The following is a 17,570-nucleotide window of genomic DNA, read 5'->3' on the forward strand; positions in this document are numbered from 1 at the left end:
GGCCTGGACTTGTTGGAGTTTAGAAGAATGGGTGGTGGGGGGAGAATCTCATTGAAAGCTATCAAATATTGTAAAAGTATAGATAAGAGTGGACGTGGAGAGAATGTTTCCTATGGCGGGGGAATCTAGGACCAGAGGGCACAGCCTCAGGATAGAGGGACATCCATTTAGAACAGATGAGAAGGAATTTCTTTAGCCAAAGGGTGGTGAATCTGAAATTTGTTGCTAAAGATGGCTGTGAAGGCCAAGTCATTGGGTATATTTAAAGCAGAGGTTGATAGATTCTTGTTTGGTCAGGATGTCAGAAGATAGGGGAAGAAGGCAGGAGAGTGAAGTTGAGAGGGATAATAATTCAGCTGTAATAGAATGGAGCAGATTCAACGGGCTGTTTCCCCAGGATGGCAATGGCTAATGCGAGAGGGCATAAGGTGATTGGGGAAAGAATAAGATTAGTGGGGATTGTCAGTGGTAGGTGTTTTTTCTTCTTTTGAGTGGTGGGTGTGTGGAATGTTAACCCTGCTGGGGTAGTGGTAGAGGCTAGATAACTGGGTGCATTTAAGAGACTCTTAGATAGGCACATGGATGAAAGAATAGAGAGTTATGGCTGCGTAGAAAGAAGGAGTTAGATTAATCATGGGGTAGGTTAAGAAGGTCCTCATGGGCCAAAGGACAGTACAACTCCGTATAGGTCCTATGTTTTATTTTACCTGCCTGCCTCGACCACTTCTGACAGCTCATTCCAGGTATTCACTACCTGCTGTATAAAGAAGTAACCTTTCAGGTCTCTTAAATCTCTTTATCTTGTATCTATATTTTTGGACACTTGCTACCCCCAGCCCTGGGGAAAAGACTGTGATCATCCCCCTTACCTATACCCCTCACTATTTTATCCGATCACCCTTCATTCTCCTAGAGGCCGACCACCTCTCATTTCTTATATCATATAAAGAGGCCATTCAGTCCTTTGAGCCTGTGTAATCCTATTCCCATCCTAATTTTTCCCTTGTAATTTCCCAGCCATGTCACCCCTCTGATTCTCCACCTAGCCTGGACACACTAGGGACAGCTCATTCAGTGCCACTCATCTAAATCAACCTGAGCCTGCCTGAGTCTGCATTTAACCCTCTAACCCAGGGGTTCATGGACCCCTTGCTTAATGGTAGGGCTCCATGGCATATAACAGGTTGGGACCCCTTCCTGTCAATGCACATGTCCAAACATTTTTTAAACATTGTAAATTGTCCCTGCTTTTCCCACTTGCTCCATATACTCACCGTGAGAGTGGCTGACTAATTCCCAGATCCTTTGGGACATGGGAGATCAGATGAGCACCTGGGGGGAAGTACTGCACAGTCCTGGGGAGAACATAGTCAGGATTGAACCCACTTCACCAAAATTGTGTAGTTCAAAGTAAATTTTATTGTCATATATGTTGCCATATACAACCGTGAGATTCATTTTCTTTTGGGTATACTCAACAAATCTATAGAATAATAACTGTGATAATCAGTGCAAGACTGCCCAATTAGACGTTCAACCAGAGTACTAAAAACAATGAACTGTACAAATACTGAAGAAGAAACAATAATAAGCAAAAAATATCAAACTTGACGTGAAGAGTCCATAAAAGTGAATGCTTTGGTTGAAGAGCCTGACGGTTGAGGGATAATAACTGTTCCTGAACCCTGGAGTGAGTGCTGAGGCTATTGTACCTTCCTGGTGCACAGGTAGCAGTGTACGTGGACATTGCTGTGAGGGGAAAGTGACCTAGCCATGAGGGAGTCCAGTGGCTAGTCAGGAGCTCTGCTTTGCACTATCAGGTGTTAGTAGTCAGTCCCATCACTGTCCTCTCAGCACATTAATCTTGCAAGCGTTATAACGTTTACCTTTTCCAAATCCAGTCCAGGACAGAAGACAAAATAGAACGATTCAAGCGGGCTGTGGAGTATTACGCTACTGCAAGCAAGCCAAGGCCGCTTCCTCTTGGACCCTCTCCATTCCTCGGTAAGCATCCACGTGGGAATTGTGGCAGCCTCACAAGCGCGGCACCTGCTGTTCTCTGGTTTTCTACTGAAACATGTGGCATGGCTGGTGATCATTGCCCTCCCAGAACTGCCCTCAAGAAAGCGGGTATGGTACTGAGTTAGTTTTTAACAAAAGTACACTGTGTCCACTTTATTATACACCTGTACCTAATGAAGTGGCCACTGTGTGTATGTTTGTGGTCTTCTGCTGTAGCCCATCCGCGTCAAGGTTCAACATGTGCATTCCGAGATGCTGTTTTACACACCACTGTTGTAATGTGGTTATTTGAATTGCTGTCTCTGTCTGACCGTGATCAGAATCAGTTTTATTATCACCGGTGTGTGATGTGAAATTTGTTAGCTTAGCAGCAGCAGTTCAATCCAATGCATAATATAGAAGAGGGGGGAAATAAATAAATAAATTACGGTATACGTATATTGAATAGATTTTAAAATGTGCACAAACAGAAATAGTGTATATTAAGAAAAGTGAGGTAGTATCCAAGGGTTCAATGTCCATTTAGCAATCGGAAGGCAGAGGGGGAGAAGCTGTTCCTGAATCGCTGTGTGTCTTAAGCTTTCTGTACCTCCTACCTGATGGTAACAATGAGAAAAAGGCATGCCCTTGGGTGCTGGGGGTCCTTAATAATAGACGCTGCCTTTCTGAGACACGGCTCCCTAAAGATGTCCTGGGTACTTAGTAGACTAGTACTCAAGATGGAGCTGACTGTATTTATAGCCCTCTGCAGCTTCTTTTGGTCCTATGTAGTAGCTCCCCCATACCAGAAAGTGATGCATCCTGTCTGAATGCTGTCCACGATACAACAATAGAAATTTTTTAGTGCATTTGTTGACATACCAAATCTCTTCAAACTCTTAATGAAGTATAGCTGCTGTCTTGCCTTCTTTATAACTGCATCGATATGTTGGGACCAGGTTAGATCCTCAGATCTTGACACCCAGGAACTTGAATTTGCTCACTTTCTCCACTTCTGATCCCTCTATGATAATTGGTATGTGTTCCTTCATCTTACCCTTCCTGAAGTCCACAATCAGCTCTTTCGTCTTCCTGACATTGAGTGCTAGGTTGTTGCTGTGGCACCGCTCCACTCGTTGGCATATCTCACTCCTGTACGCCCTCTCATCTGCACCTGAGATTATACCAACAATGGTTGTATTGTCAACAAATTTATAGATGGTGTTTGAGCTATGCATAGCCACACTCATGGTATATAGAGAGTAGAGCAGTGGGTTGAGCACACAACCCTGGGGTGTGCTGGTGTTGATCATCAGCAAGGAAGATATGTTATCACTAATCTGCACAGACTGTTTTCTTCCGGTTAGGAAGTCAGGATCCAATTACAGAAGGAGGTATAGAGGCCCAGGTTCTGCAACTTCTCTATCAGGATTGATGGTATTAAATGCTGAGCTATAGTCAATGAACAGCATCCTGACGTAGGTGTTTGTGTTGTGTCGGTGGTCTAAAGCCATGTAAAGAGCCATTGAGATTGCATCTGCCATAGGCAATAGGCATTTGCAATAGGCAAATTGCAATGGGTCCAGGTCCTCGCTGAGGCAGTTCAGTCTAGTCATGACCAACCTCTCAAAGCATTTCATCACTTGATGTGAGTGCTACTGGGCAATAGTTATTAAGGCAGCTCACATTATTCTTCATAGGCACTGGTATATTTGTTGCCTTTTTGAAGCAAGTGGGAACTTCTGCCTGTAGCAGTGAGAGGTTGAAGTGTTCTTGAATACGCCTGCTCGTTGGTGGCCCAGATTTTCAGAGCCTTACCAGGTATTCCATCTGGACCTTCTGCCTTCTCTTTAAAGACCGCCTAACATTGGCCTCTGAGACAGAGATCACAGGGTCATCAGATGCAGCAGGGATCTTCACAGCTGTAGTTGTGTTCTCCCTTTCAAGGTGAGCATAGAAGGTGTTGAGTTCATCTGGTAGTGAAGCATTGCTATTGGGTTTTGCTTTGTAGGAAGTAATGTCGTGCAAACCCTGCCAGAGTTGCCGTACATCCATTGTCGCCTCCAACCTCTGACTTCTCTCACTAACGAGGTGTTTCCACTAGATGTTATTTTGTTTTTCACACCATTCTCTGTAAACTCTGGAGATTTGTGTGAAAATCTCAGAAGATTAGCAGTTTCTCAGAGACTCAAAGCACTCCATCTGGCACCAACAGTTATTCCATGATCAAAGTCACTTGGATCACATTTCTTCCCCATTCTGATGTTTGGTCTATACGACAACTGGACCTGTAGACCTTTGGCAGAATCTGTAGAAAGAGAAATCAGTTGAGCTTTTGAGTCAGGACCCTTTTTTCAGAGTGGCAAGATGGGCGCATCATTTGGGTGAGTGGGATGGTCTGTCCGCAGTTTCTGAGCCTCATTCAGAGCACTACAGCACAGAGGCAGGCTCTGGCCCGTTCTTGTACCTTGGAACTTGAATGTAAACATTAATCGGGCAGAAAACCCCCCATCTCAGCTGCTGCACTGTTCAGTAGTACTGTAACACCTAATCTTCAAAGCTATTCCCCACACCCTTCCAGTGCTGGAAACACTCTTAATAGGTCGGGCAGCGTCTGTAGTGATACAAACAGGGTTAAAGTTTCAGGTCTGGGATGTGGAGAAGATCACTGGCCAGGTTCCTGATCCGCTGTGACTTCAGCATGCCCTTTCATTTTATTGATTGGAAGCCCTCCCGGGCAACTGGGTGCGAAGAGCTTGCCCTTGTAAGTTGGATACGGCGGCACTGGTGTCTGTTGAGAATGCTGCTTAATTCTGCACTCTAGCCCTGGGATAAATGGACTCCTGCCAACAATCCTGTCAGACCCTCTTAGAATCATAATTACCTTAAATAGATTGTGTCTCACTAGCTTAAGATTCCAGACCTCCACTTCAAGGAGATGGTAGTTGAACAGCACAGACACAGGCCATTCAGCTTAAATCGTCTGCCAATTACTGTATCCACCTAAGTTAGTCCTATTCGCCTGCATTTGCCCCAAATCCCCCTACAACTTTCCTATCTGTGTACCTGGGCAAGTGTCTTAAAACATTGTAATTTTCCCTGTCTGTTCCCTTCCTCTATCACCTCAGTCCATACACCCCACCAACTCTGTGTGGTAGAAGAGCTTTCTGCTCTTAAACTCAGTCTCCCTTCTTTAACTCTGTGTCATCCCCTTTTGGGCTCTGCGCCCATGTCCCCCACCCGACTCTGTGCCAGCCCCCTGGCCTCATGACCCTGTCTTATAACTTATGTTTAAAAAAGACAACAAACCTACCTCTGACACCTCCCGTAAATGTTTGTCCACTCATACTCTGGTATTGGCCATTGCTGCTCTGGGAAATAAGGGACTCTATATCCCTTTCCAGCTCTCACACGTCTATCAAGTTATCTCTAATTTCCTTTGCTCCAAAGAGAAAAGCCTGACCTAGCTTGTTTAACCTTCCCTCATAAGACATGTTTACAAACCCTGGTAAATCTCCTCTGTATCCTCTTCAAAGTATTCAAGCATGGACCAAGGCACTGGCAGGAAATAATCCCCTGTATTCCTGCCAGAGGGCAGGCATCAAGTGCACCCCTTCCACATCTCACTGCCCACAACCAGTCAGCAATTCGCTTCCAGTGCCGTGTCTAGCCCGGCAACCAAAGTAGATGGGAGCTCGGTGTTAACCCCCTGTTGCTTCCCGTTCCAGGTTTTGGGCCCAGCCAGTTTGGGATGCCCCCCTACGCAAATGCGCATATGCAAGCAATCGCGCAGCCCAAGCCGCTGGTAGGTGACGGGTAGTGGGGGGGTTGGGTGGTGTTTGCGCGGTTGGGAAGGTGGGAAGAGATTGCAGGCAACAGGGCAGTCGCTGCTAGAGAAGATTTGGCAGGTGAGGGGAGGTGCACTTGTGATATAAGGGAGGGGTTTGTGAGCTAGTGTGGGAGAATGATGGGGGTGTATATAAGGAAAGGTTGAGACTTTATTCCTTGGAGTACATGAGAATGATGTCAGGTATACAAAATTATAAAAGGCGCAGGACTTTCCCCCTTGGGTTGAGTGAGACTAGAACTAGAGGTCATAAGTTTAGGGTGAAAGGTAAAATATTTCAGGGGAACATGAAGGGGATCTTCACTTAGAGGGTGGTACGAGTGTGGAATGAGATGCCAGTGGAAGTGGTGGATGTGGGTTTGATATACAAATTTCTCTTAAATATTCATAAGTGCATGGATGGAAGGGGTACGGAGGGCTCTGGTATGTGTGCAGGTAGATGGGACTAGGCAAAACCAGGTCGGCACAGGCTAGGTGGGCCAAAGGGACAGAGCCTGTTTCCATGCGGTAGTGCTCGCCAGGCTGGTTCCACAGACAATCTCGGTGTAATCAGGCCTGAGCACAGATGCTGGGTCTCTCGATAGTCCTGCTCACTGACACCCTGTTTTTCTTTTCTTTCTCTCTCTCCTCTCAGTTTCCGCCACCACCCATGATGCAGAAGCTGCCATACCAGCCCTTCGCGCCAGCACCAGGTATCACCTTCCCCACCTCCCAGGGCCAGCTAGTCCATGGTCCGCACTTTGACCCTGGCCTGGCCAAACACGAGTTCCAGCGCCCCTGCAAGCAGCTGGCCGACTGGCCTGGGCCAGCACCTCCGCCGGCTGCCAGGATCTCCAACCATGCGCAGGCCAAAGAACCAGCGTCACCTCTGCACAACTCATCGCCCTCGTCTTCCTCTGATGTGGACGAACAGAGCGGAAGTAACACAGCCAAGTGAGTCTTTGTCATGTTTTTTAGAGATACAGCACGTTAACAGGCCCAACGAGCCCAAGACACCCACTTACAATGGTGACCAGTTAACCTTTGAGCCAATACATCTTTGGAATGTGGGAGGAAACCGGAGCACAAGGAGAACAGACAAACTCCTTACAAGCATTTACAGTGGGAATTGCCCTTGGGTCACTGGTGCTGCAATATGCTAACCACAATACTCCTGTGCTTCCCCGATCGAGTGGTCAGGATGACACCTCCTCGTCTATAAAATTGCAAGAGGTGTTAAATCTCCCTCCAGTGTGAAAATGTTAAATACTAGAAGAAATGCATTTAAAGCAGAGGTCCCAACCTGGGGATCCACAGACCCCCTCGGTTAACAGTAAGGCTCCATGGCATAACAATGTTGGAAACCCCTGATTTAAAGTGACATGAAAAGTTTGAAGGAGATTGTTGTAGGTTATAGGTTGGAAGTAGTGCTGGGCTGGGGAGTGGCAGAGGGGCGTTAGTGCAGAAAAGTGTGAAGCAATTCACTTTGGAAAGCTGAACATGAAGGTTATTGGCATAATTCTTAGCATTGTGGAGAAACAGATGGTGTCCATGTTCATAGTTCTATCAGAGTTCCATGCAAGTTAGGAAAGCGTATGGTGTGTTGGCCTTCAGTAGTTAGGGGATTGAGTTCATGGTACTGTTGCAGCTCTATAAAACCCTAGTGCAGGAATTCCCAACTCTTGCTTAATCGTACTAGTCCATGGCATTAAAAGTTGAGAAGCTAGTTAGACCACACTTGGAGTATTGTGTTTGGTTCTGTTTGCCTCATTGTAGAAACAATGAAAGCTTTGGAGAGGGTGCAGAGGAGATTTACCGGGATGCTACCTGGATTAGAGAGCTTGTCTTATGAGGAAAGATTGAGTAAGCCAGGGCTTTTTCTCTTTTGCGTGAAGGAGACTGAGAGGTGATGATAGAGATGTACTATAAGATAATGAGGTATAGATGGAAACTTTTTCCCAGGGTGGAAAGGGCTAATATGAGAGGGCATAATTTTAAAGTGATTGGAGAAGGGATCTCAAAAGTAAAGTTTTTTCACACAGAGTAGCAGGTGGGTGGAATGCGCTGCCAGTATTAGTGATAGAAGCAGATATGTTAGGTTGATTTCAGAGGCTCTTAAGCACACAGATGATACGTTGGAGGGAATGGTTAGATTGACCTTAAAGTAGGTTAAAAGATCCCAGCATTATGGGATGAAGTGGCTGTACTGTTGTATGCCAGGTGTTTATGGTGAGTGGAGGAAAGTTTTAGGGGAGATGTCAGAGGTGGATTTTTTTTTACACAAGACGTTTTAAGTGTCTGGAATGCACTGCCAGGGATGTTGGTGGAGGCTGATACAAAGAGATATTTCAGAGACTTTTTATATAAGCACATGAATGAAAGAAAAATGGAGGGTTATGGGCTATGAGTGAGAAGGGTTAGATTGATCATGGAGTGGGTCAGTATAACATCATGGGCTGAAAGGCCCATACTATGCTGTACTAGTCTAGGTGAGATGTGGTTTTACACAGAGTGGTGAGTGCCTGGAATGGTCAGCCTTAGGAAACAGATACAATAGTGGCATTTAAGACATAAGTAAGGAAGGATATGAATCACCAGCAGATAGAAGAAGTTGAGTTTAATTTAGCATCATTTTCAGCACAAAGGTTGGAGAGTTTGTGCCTTACTACTCTTAAGTTTTTCAACATCTTAAAATAATACACGTTTTCATTAGAAATTTTATTTATTTATTTGGATGGCTATCCTAGTTTATCGTCATCTATCTCCATTGGTTCATTGAGCAGTTTCATCAATCCATTTCCCACACGAATTTCACCCATCCACGTTAACTCTTCCCGATCTCTTGCCTCCTACCTATACGAGGAATTCCTATATTTACAATGGCTTGTTAAATCACAGCAGTATGACATCTTGGTGTGGAAGGAAACGAGCACCTGGGGAAGCCCCGTGGTCACATAGAGTTCAGACTTCATAACGTGAGGCTTATTTTTCTATATACCGCCTGTTATGTCTTCTCCCAACTCCTCCCCCAGCTCCACCGGAGGCAATTTGCAGCAGTTCGTTAACCTCCCGACCTGCATGTCCTTGAGATACAGGAAGTACCCTGGGGGTAAGCCCTTGTGGTCACAGGGTGAATGTGAAAACTCCACACAGACAACACCAGAGGTCAGGATGAACCTGAGTCGCTGGCGCTGTGAGGCTCAGTGATTAGCCTAGCGTTTAATAAATCAACCCACTTCAATGTTTAACCTATTTCGCTGCCCCTGCAGTGGATGGACCCACACATGCTGAATGCTACAAACTGGACTTTTCAGAGGGACATACACAAAATGCTGGTTAGGCAGCATCTACGGAGATGAATAAACAGTTGACGTTTCAGGTCGAGATTACACTACTTCAATATCATTTGCAGAGGATTCTTACCTCCTTGTCAGCACAGGGTTCACTATTGTCCTCCATGGCATTGCCCATTCTCTGAACCCATCCATATCCCCCTTGTGGAACTCCTCTATTGCTTCCTTGCTGCCCGGTGAAGTTGAGTATTTGACTCCGAAGCTTGGGGTGCAGAAATTGAGGTGGTAACTCTAAAACTTGTTGTGATATTTCTTTTTAGAAATTTTTCCCCAATTGCTTGTCTGAATTCTCCAGCTTCCCCTTCTCTTTCCATTCCTCATTCAGGCTCCCCTCTCACGCCTTCCCTTTTCCTCACCTGCTTCTTATTCCCCTCCTCTTTCCCTTTCTCTCATGCTCCACTCTCTTCTATCAGATTCCTCCTTCAGCCCTTCCTTCTTCCACCTATCACCTCCCAGCTTCTTAGTTCATCTTCTCCCCCCCCCCCCCCCCACCTGTCAACTGCCATCTTCGATACCCCACCACCTTATTCTGGCTTCCGCCCACCCTTTTAAGTCCCACTGAAGGGTCTCTGCCTGAAACATTGTCTGTGTGCTCATCTCCATAGATTCTGCCTGACCTGCTGAGTTCCTCCAGCACTTTATGTGTGTGTTGAAGATTTACGGCATGTCTAGAATCTCTGTCTGAACACTCAGCGTGCCATTCGTTACAGTGGGTGTGTAGCTCACATTTCCAGCATCTCATGTTTTTTTTTCTTTGAAATGCCTACATGAGTACTTGGTCTACTTTGGCTCCCAAGGCAGTAGAGAGTGAGGAAGAGAAGTTAAACAGAGTAAACCCTTTTTTTAAAACCAACTGTGTGAACCTATTGAGTTGAAAGAGCACCTCCTACATTTGGAGGTGGGGAGGGTGCCTGGTGAAGATGAGCGCTGTCCCCCGAGGAGCGGAGCTTGCTCAGGAATGCAACAGCAGTATTCAGTGGGAGGAATTATCCTCCGCTTGGATGACTGTAGAGTTGGCGAAGGAATTGCAGGTCAGGAGACAGGTGTGACTCTGGTCAAGCACTCCAATCTCGTCGGTGGTGGGCCGTGCGTTGGGTGAGGTTGTGCTCAACTTCGCAAAGGCTTGACAGGCGGATTTCTCTTTTTACTTCCAGCCACCTCGTCGGCCAGTCCTCTCAGCACAAAGGCAACTGGGAAGGCGCCAGCCCAGCTCCGGGTGCAAGCCGGAGCCCCGAGAAAAACATCCCTGAGGTAACATGACCCCCTTCTCACCCCCTGCCACTAATGCTGTGGAAGGAGGCGTCCCCACCCGTGTACACTATCCTCGGTGCCTGATTGTGTTGAGGGGGTGTGTGTGTGTGTGGTAAAATGGATAATCCAGTTCACAGTTTGTGCTGGCTTGGCATCTGAAATGTGAGCCATGGGACAGAGTACTGTGCTTGGCAGGGTGAGGGGCATCGTGCACAGCAAACCTGAGGAGTGGGTCTGTGATTGGGAAGAAGGGTCATGAGGCACAGGGGCTTCTGGCGGTGGAGGTGGGTGAGGCTAGAGTGTTAGATGACTGTCAGATTGATTGTAGCTGGCACAAGAACCCAGAGTCTCCCGCTTGGATGTGTTCAATGGGAATTTTCAGAACGAAATTGGAAGGCTATGCGAGGAAGAGTGAGATTGGGTAAAGAGCTCTTTTGAAAGATTCAACGCAAGCTCAAATTATGCCACACACCACCCACCACCACCAACACTCCTTGATTGTGTGATTGGTTTCTCTGATTGCAGGGGCACCCCGATGCCAAGACTGGAAGCGAGCACACTATGTCCCGGGACTCAGGCACTACCCCGCCGAACCCCACAGCCCACATACCGTCGCTGCTCTCCATGCAAACCAGGAACCACATGGACATCACCACCCCACCGCTGCCCCTTGTTGCCCCCGAGGTCCTGCGCGTGGCAGACCACAGGCACAGGAAGGGTCTCATGTACCCCTACATCTACCAGGTGCTGACAATGGTAAGTGAGCAGCAGTCTCAGTTATTTGTATGGCACAGAAACAAGCCCTTTGGCCCAACTAGTCCCTACCAGCTCACTTGCCTACATGAGTAAGTTCCTTTTCACTCCATTTGGCCTGTATCTCTCTAAACTTTTCCAAGCCATGTGCAGATGTCTCGCAAACACTGTAATTGTTTCTGCCTCTTCCACTTCCTCTGGCAGCCTGTTCTATTTACCTACCACCCTCTGTGTTGGGGGAAAAGATGCCCCCTGGTCCTCTTTATATGTCACTGCTCTCCCCTCATCTTAAAAGTATGCCCTCAAGTTTTAGACGACTTTACCCTGGGTAAAAGGTTTTTTATGATCCAGTGACCGTCCATCATGATTTTACAAAGCTCTCTAAGGTTACCATCAGATGCCAGCACTTTATGATCAATTTTGGGCATGATCAGTCATTATTCAGCATTTATTAAGCAATGCACCGGCTGAGGGAGCCACTCAGTTCCCTGCAGTACCAGGGGGTGAAGTACATGCTGTCATCTGGCCTTCTGTTGACTCATTTCAACCCAGAGCTGACAATAATCATTGCGATGGATGCGTCCAACCGTGAGGTGGGAGTTGTCATTCATGCAGCCGGATCGCTGACCACAGCAGAAAGGAACTACAGACAAATTGAGAAGGAATCCTTGGGAATCATCTTTGCTATGAAGGTGCTTCGTGGCAGACATTTCACTCTGCTAACTGTTCACAAGCCACGTTACAAAAAATGCTGGAGGAGCTCAGCAGGTCAGGCAGCATCTATGGAAAAGAGTAAACAGTCGACGTTTTGGACCGAGACCCTTCATCAGTCCTGATGACGCTGTCGTTGGCCAAGTCAAAGGTGGTGACAAATTAGTTATAGGAGGGAGATTGAAGATCTGGCTGAGTGATGCAACAATCAACATTCCCTCTAAGGTGTGCGCATTCACATCTTTTGCTACTAGTGCACAAAGGAATTTAAGCTGTGCACAAAAGGTTGTGACCCTTGTTGGCATGTTAAGTATATTTCACGATCGCATGCAATCACATTTCCTTTTCTGGTTTCTGATGTGGCTGGTGATGACTACGTGGAGTTCGCAGTGATTTGTCTGCAGATTTTAGAACTGGCTTATTTGTACTGCTTTTCAGTGTGCACATGTTGTCACTGGGCAAAAAAATTGCACAGCTCAGGATTTTTGCACACACTGGTCATTGTAAGTTGGTGGGAACATTGGCCACAACAACAACCTCTTACTCAATGTCAGCAAGACCAAGGAGCTGATTCTTAACTTCAGGAGAAAGAAACCGGAGGTCCATGAGCCAGTCTTCATCAGGGGATCAGAGGTGGAGAGGGTCAGCATCTTTAATTCCTCAGTGTTACCACTTCAGGGACTGTCCTGGGTTCAGCACACAGGTGCAATTATGAAGAAAGCACAGTGGCATCTCTAGTTCCTGAAGTTCCTGAGGACTTGGCATGAGATCTGAAACTCTGACAAGCTTCTATTGATGTGTAGTGGAGAGTATATTGAGTGTATTAAGTCAAGGCCTGGTATGAAATCACCAATACCTTTGAACAGAAAATCCTGCAAAAAGTAGTGGATATGGCTCAGTCCATCACAGGTAAAGCCCTCCCCACTTGAGCAGGTCTACATGAGTGTTCCAACGTCTGAGACCCCCTTCCCACTGCTGCCATCGGGAAAAAAGTACAGGAGCCTCAAGACACTCAACACCAGGTTCAAGAACAGTTAATACCTCTCAACCATCAGGCTCTTGAACCAATTGACAGAAATGCTATACCTCATTCATCTCCTCCCTCACCTCCATTCAGGGCCCCCAACAGTCCTTCCATGTGAGGCAACACTGAATCTGCTGGGGTCTCTTTTGTATCTGATGCTCCCCGTACGGCCTCCTCTTCATTGGTGAGACCTGAGGTAATTTGGAGGCCGCTTTGTCAAGCACCTCCACTCCATCTGCCAAAGGCAGAATTTCCTGGTGGCCTGTTTTAATTCCTATCCCAATTCCCATTCCAACGTGTCGGTCTGTGGCCTTTTTTGCCTAGATGAGGCCACTCTCAGGGTGAAGTAACACCTCATATTCTGTCTGGATAGCCTCCAACCTGATGGCATGAATATTGATTTTAGTGATTTTTGTTTTGCTCCCACTTCCATCTTATATTTCCCACTGTGTCTTCTTACCTCTCCTCACCTTTCTATCACCTCCCCCTGGTGTCCCTCATTCTGCCCTTTCTACCATGGTCCAATCTCCACTCCTTTCAGATTCCTTCTTCTCCAGCTCTTTACCTTCCCGTATCACCACCTAACTAGTCTGCCTTCCTCTCTCCCCACCGTTTTATTCTGGCATCTTCTGCCTTCCTTTCCAGTCTCAAAGAAGAGTCTTGGCCCAAAACCTTGACTGTTTATTCATTTCCATGGATGCTGCCTGACCTGCTGAGTTCCTCCTGAATTTTGTGTGTGTTGCTTTGCTTTATTTCCCCTCACCCCATTTTTCTGCCTTCTCCCCATAACCTTTGATGCCTTTACTAACCTCTGCTTTAAATATGTCCAATGACTTGGCCTCCACTGCCACCTGTTGCAACGAATTCCATAGATTCACCACCCTCTGTCTAAAGTAATTCTTCCTCATCTCTGTTTCAGTAACACATTCTTCCATGTGACCTCTGGTCCTAGATTTTCCCACTACAGGAAACATCCTTTCGGTAGCCCTCTATCTAGGCCTTTCAATATTTGATAGGTTTCAATGAGATCTCTTCCCCGTGCACCCCATTCTTCTAAACTCCGGTGAATACAGGCCTGTTAAATTTTCCTCATACATTAACCCTTTCATTCCCTCCACTGGACTTTGTCCAATGCCAACACGTCCTTTCTTAGATAAGGGGCCCATAACTGCAGTCTGGCCAATATCTTATAAAGCCTCAACATTACATTTTTGCTTTTATATTTTAGTCCTCTCAAAATGAACGCTAATATTGCATTTGCCTTCCTTACTACCATTCGAGTCCTATCTAACTCCATCACTTTTCCCTCCCCTATCTGGCTGGACCTGCCCATCCTCCACTAATCCATCTCCCCCGGCTCCCACTAATTCTTCCCTTTCTGCTTTGTGCAGGTTTTTTCCCTGAAATAGATATTTCCTGTCTCCACTAATGCCTCTTGACCCACTGAGTTCCTCGCAGCAGTTTGTTAGTTGCCCTGGTTCCAGCGCCACCCAGATTTCAATCAGTGTGTTTATTTTATTTTGAAAAGCAGCCCGGTAGCAGGCCCTTACCCATCGTTCTTCACGCCGCCCAATTGCCCACTAACCCAAAGCATCTTTGGAATTTGGGAGTAAACTGGAGCCCCGGTGAAAACTCAGCGGGAATTGAACCTGGGTCTCTCGTGCTGTAGTAGTGTTATGCTAACTGCTGAGCCAGATCTGTTTAAAGCTCCTTCCTCTCTTGACTCTTGAAAGCAAATGATTAAATATGATGCAAGATTACCCAACATGGGTTCAACTCTCCCATTGATCACTTGCATGTAAATATCCGCTGCAATTCAACATTAGCAGAGGGATAGAGTACTAACATGTCTGTGTTCTGCTTTTTGCTGAACCCCTCACCTCCCCCCTCCAGGGTGAGTTGAAGCTTCCCGTGTGCATCGAAGATGAGGCCAACAACGACTTGCCTCCCGCCACTCTGCTGTACAGATCAGCCCGCCAGTACATCTACGGAGTTCTCTTCAGCCTGTCCGAGACCCAGCGGAGGGCTGAGCGCCTCGCCTTGCGGAGGAGGATCCCCGTGGAAGGTACCGCCTGCTGCTTGGCGTGGAAGGGGTGGGTGGATATTGGTGGCAGGGTGCTTTGGCCATTCCTTTCCCAATGCCGAGTCCTTTCTACCAACACAAACCCCCCCCCCCCCCAATGTCCGGGAACAGAAATGGCTACAGAAAGTGGTGGATCACAGGCAAAGCCCTCCCCACCATTGAGCACATTGATGGATGCTGCTTTCTTGTGGCAGCACACCATATTAAAGATTCCCACCCCACTTCCCCAACCATCCAGGCCATGTTCTCTTTTCACTGGACAGGAGGTACAGAAGTCTCGGGTCCCACACTATCAGGTTCCTGAACAGATGTGGATAACCTTTTCAATCACCTCATCTCTGATCTGATTCTGTGATCTTCAGACTTAATTTCAAGGAGCCGCGTTCTCAATAATCATTTATTTATACAGTTTGTTTTCTTTTGCATATCGGTTCTTAGTCTGTCTATAGATTTTCATAAAATTCTTTTGTGAATTCCTGCATGCAAATGAATCTCGAGGTAGTATATGGTGACGTATGCGTACTTTGATAACAAATTTGCCTTGAGCTTTGACCACTGCTTCAGACAGCTACTCTGGCTCAGTTTCTGCTGTAACATGGAACTCAACCATACGGGCAACATCAAGCGATCTAAACATTTATTCCCCTCCATAGATGCTGCCTGACTTGCTGAGTTCCTCCAACATGTCATCTGTGTTGCTCGTTTTCCAGCGTCTGCAGAATCTTTTATGGTTTCTGGTGTGCTTAGATTTGCCTTTGTTGCGGCTATCCACTCTGTTTATGTTCGTGTGGTGCTCTGTCTCTCCCTCCTACCTCAGTGCCCCCTGTCATAATTAAGGAGTGGTCGGCCTACAAGGGCAAGTCACCCCAGACTCCAGAGCTGGTGACGGCGCTGACCTTTCGTGAGTGGACCTGCCCCAACCTGAAGAAGCTGTGGCTGGGCAAGGCCGTGGAGGACAAGAACCGGCGCATGAGGGCCTTCCTCGCCTGCCTGAAGTCTGACACGCCCGGCATGCTGAACCCTGCCAACGTCCCCACCCACCTGCTGCTGCTCTGCTGCGTCTTACGGTGAGCAGGAGGGGGAGGCGGGAGGGGCAAACCCCAGTATCTTTGGGGCAGAGGTAGAAAACACTGGAAACGCTCAGCAGGTCAGGCAGCAGTGGGAGAGTATAGAGCTTCACTGGGTTATCTCATTCCCCACTATTGCTATGCTGACGTTCAGGAAAGCTGTGTGGCCAATAAGGGGAGTTTCTCTCCAACAGAGAAGAGCGAAGGGAGGGGGGATGTGAAGCTGCCAAAACTGGGTTCACTCTGCTTGGAGCAGAGAAAGTTAAAAGTTCACGGGAGCATAATTTTACGGTGATTGGAAGGAAGACTGCGGGGATATCAGAGGAAGGTGTGTGGTACACCCTGCTGGGCCTGGTGGTAGAGGCAGATATATTTAGGCACTTGGATGATGGCTACTCCGGAGGGAAGGGTTATTGATCTTGCTTGCAGTAAGTTGAAGCGTCTGTACTGTGCTGTTCTATTTTCAGTCTGTCAAAGGCATTCAAAATCACGGTGAGTGCTTTCCATAGAGTAAATATTGGGCTCTTATAAAAGGACAACGTGTCAGAGGTACAGCATGAAAACACCCTTCAGTCCACTGACCTTCACCCACACATCCCCCGTTTACATTGATCTCTTTTTGTTCTTCCCAGCTCTCCGATTCACCTTGCTTGGTGTCTCAGGGCTGGGTGTGTCTGCACCCGCTCAGCCCCCTGCCCCTGTCTCTCCTTCCCTGCCATGTGTCTCATCCCTCCCGCAGTGCTCCACGGTGACAAATACAGTGCAAAAGTCTTGGGGCCCTGTAAGTGTGCCTGTGGTTCTGCTGGGGGCAGCCGTTAAGTCTCGCCATGCTTCAGGCACCAACATAGCCTGCTCACAATTTACCAACCCTTACTAAGCCACCTGCCTTCAGAATGCGGGAAGAAACCCACATGGCCACAGAGAGAGTGTACAAATTCCTTACAGACATTGGGAATCAAACACCCATCTTCCGATTGCTGGTGCTGTAAAAAATTACGCTGATGTGTCTTTTACCTCGCAACCAGATTCAGAGAGAGAGTTGGGTTGGGATTAAGCCTGCGTCTCTGGAGCTGTATTGTTTTATTTGTTACACCTCTAAGCAGACAAAGACCCAAAATAAATTCTAAAGGGTGGAGTACAATATTGCTGAGGTCCTGGACAAGAGGGGAGTGTGCAGATTCCATGGGTAACAACCCAGCAGATATTTTCAGCTCTGGGAAGGAAGTGGGAGTCATTGGTTATGGTATATTGTCACATACTGAGATACAGGGAAAAGACCATAAACCATAGGGATAGAATTGGGGCATTTGGCCTGTCCAGTACCTCCACCATTCTGTCTGTTGATTTATTATCCCTCTCAACTGCATTCTCCTGCTTTCTTCCTGTAACCTTTGATGCCCTTGTTAATCAAGAAACTATCAGCCTCCTCTTTAAATATACCCAATGACTCGGCCTCCACAGCTGTCTGTGGCAATGAATTCCACGGTTTCACCACCCTCTA

At 47.1% G+C, this 17,570-nt stretch overlaps 1 protein-coding gene across 1 annotated transcript in view; it reads left to right on the forward strand.

Annotated features, from left to right (window-relative positions):
- LOC132380661 (constitutive coactivator of PPAR-gamma-like protein 1 homolog) overlaps positions 1-17,570 on the forward strand; it is a 75,636-nt gene that overhangs the window by 38,068 nt on the left and 19,998 nt on the right. Inside the window, exons 5-11 of the mRNA XM_059949629.1 lie at positions 1,902-2,004; positions 5,730-5,806; positions 6,483-6,781; positions 10,335-10,431; positions 10,957-11,187; positions 14,813-14,984; positions 15,820-16,069. Coding sequence (XP_059805612.1) covers positions 1,902-2,004; positions 5,730-5,806; positions 6,483-6,781; positions 10,335-10,431; positions 10,957-11,187; positions 14,813-14,984; positions 15,820-16,069 — 1,229 coding nt within the window. The remainder of the gene's footprint in view (positions 1-1,901; positions 2,005-5,729; positions 5,807-6,482; positions 6,782-10,334; positions 10,432-10,956; positions 11,188-14,812; positions 14,985-15,819; positions 16,070-17,570) is intronic.

Source organism: Hypanus sabinus, chromosome 24 (genome assembly GCF_030144855.1).
Source record: "Hypanus sabinus isolate sHypSab1 chromosome 24, sHypSab1.hap1, whole genome shotgun sequence".
NCBI classification, from domain to species: domain Eukaryota; kingdom Metazoa; phylum Chordata; class Chondrichthyes; order Myliobatiformes; family Dasyatidae; genus Hypanus; species Hypanus sabinus.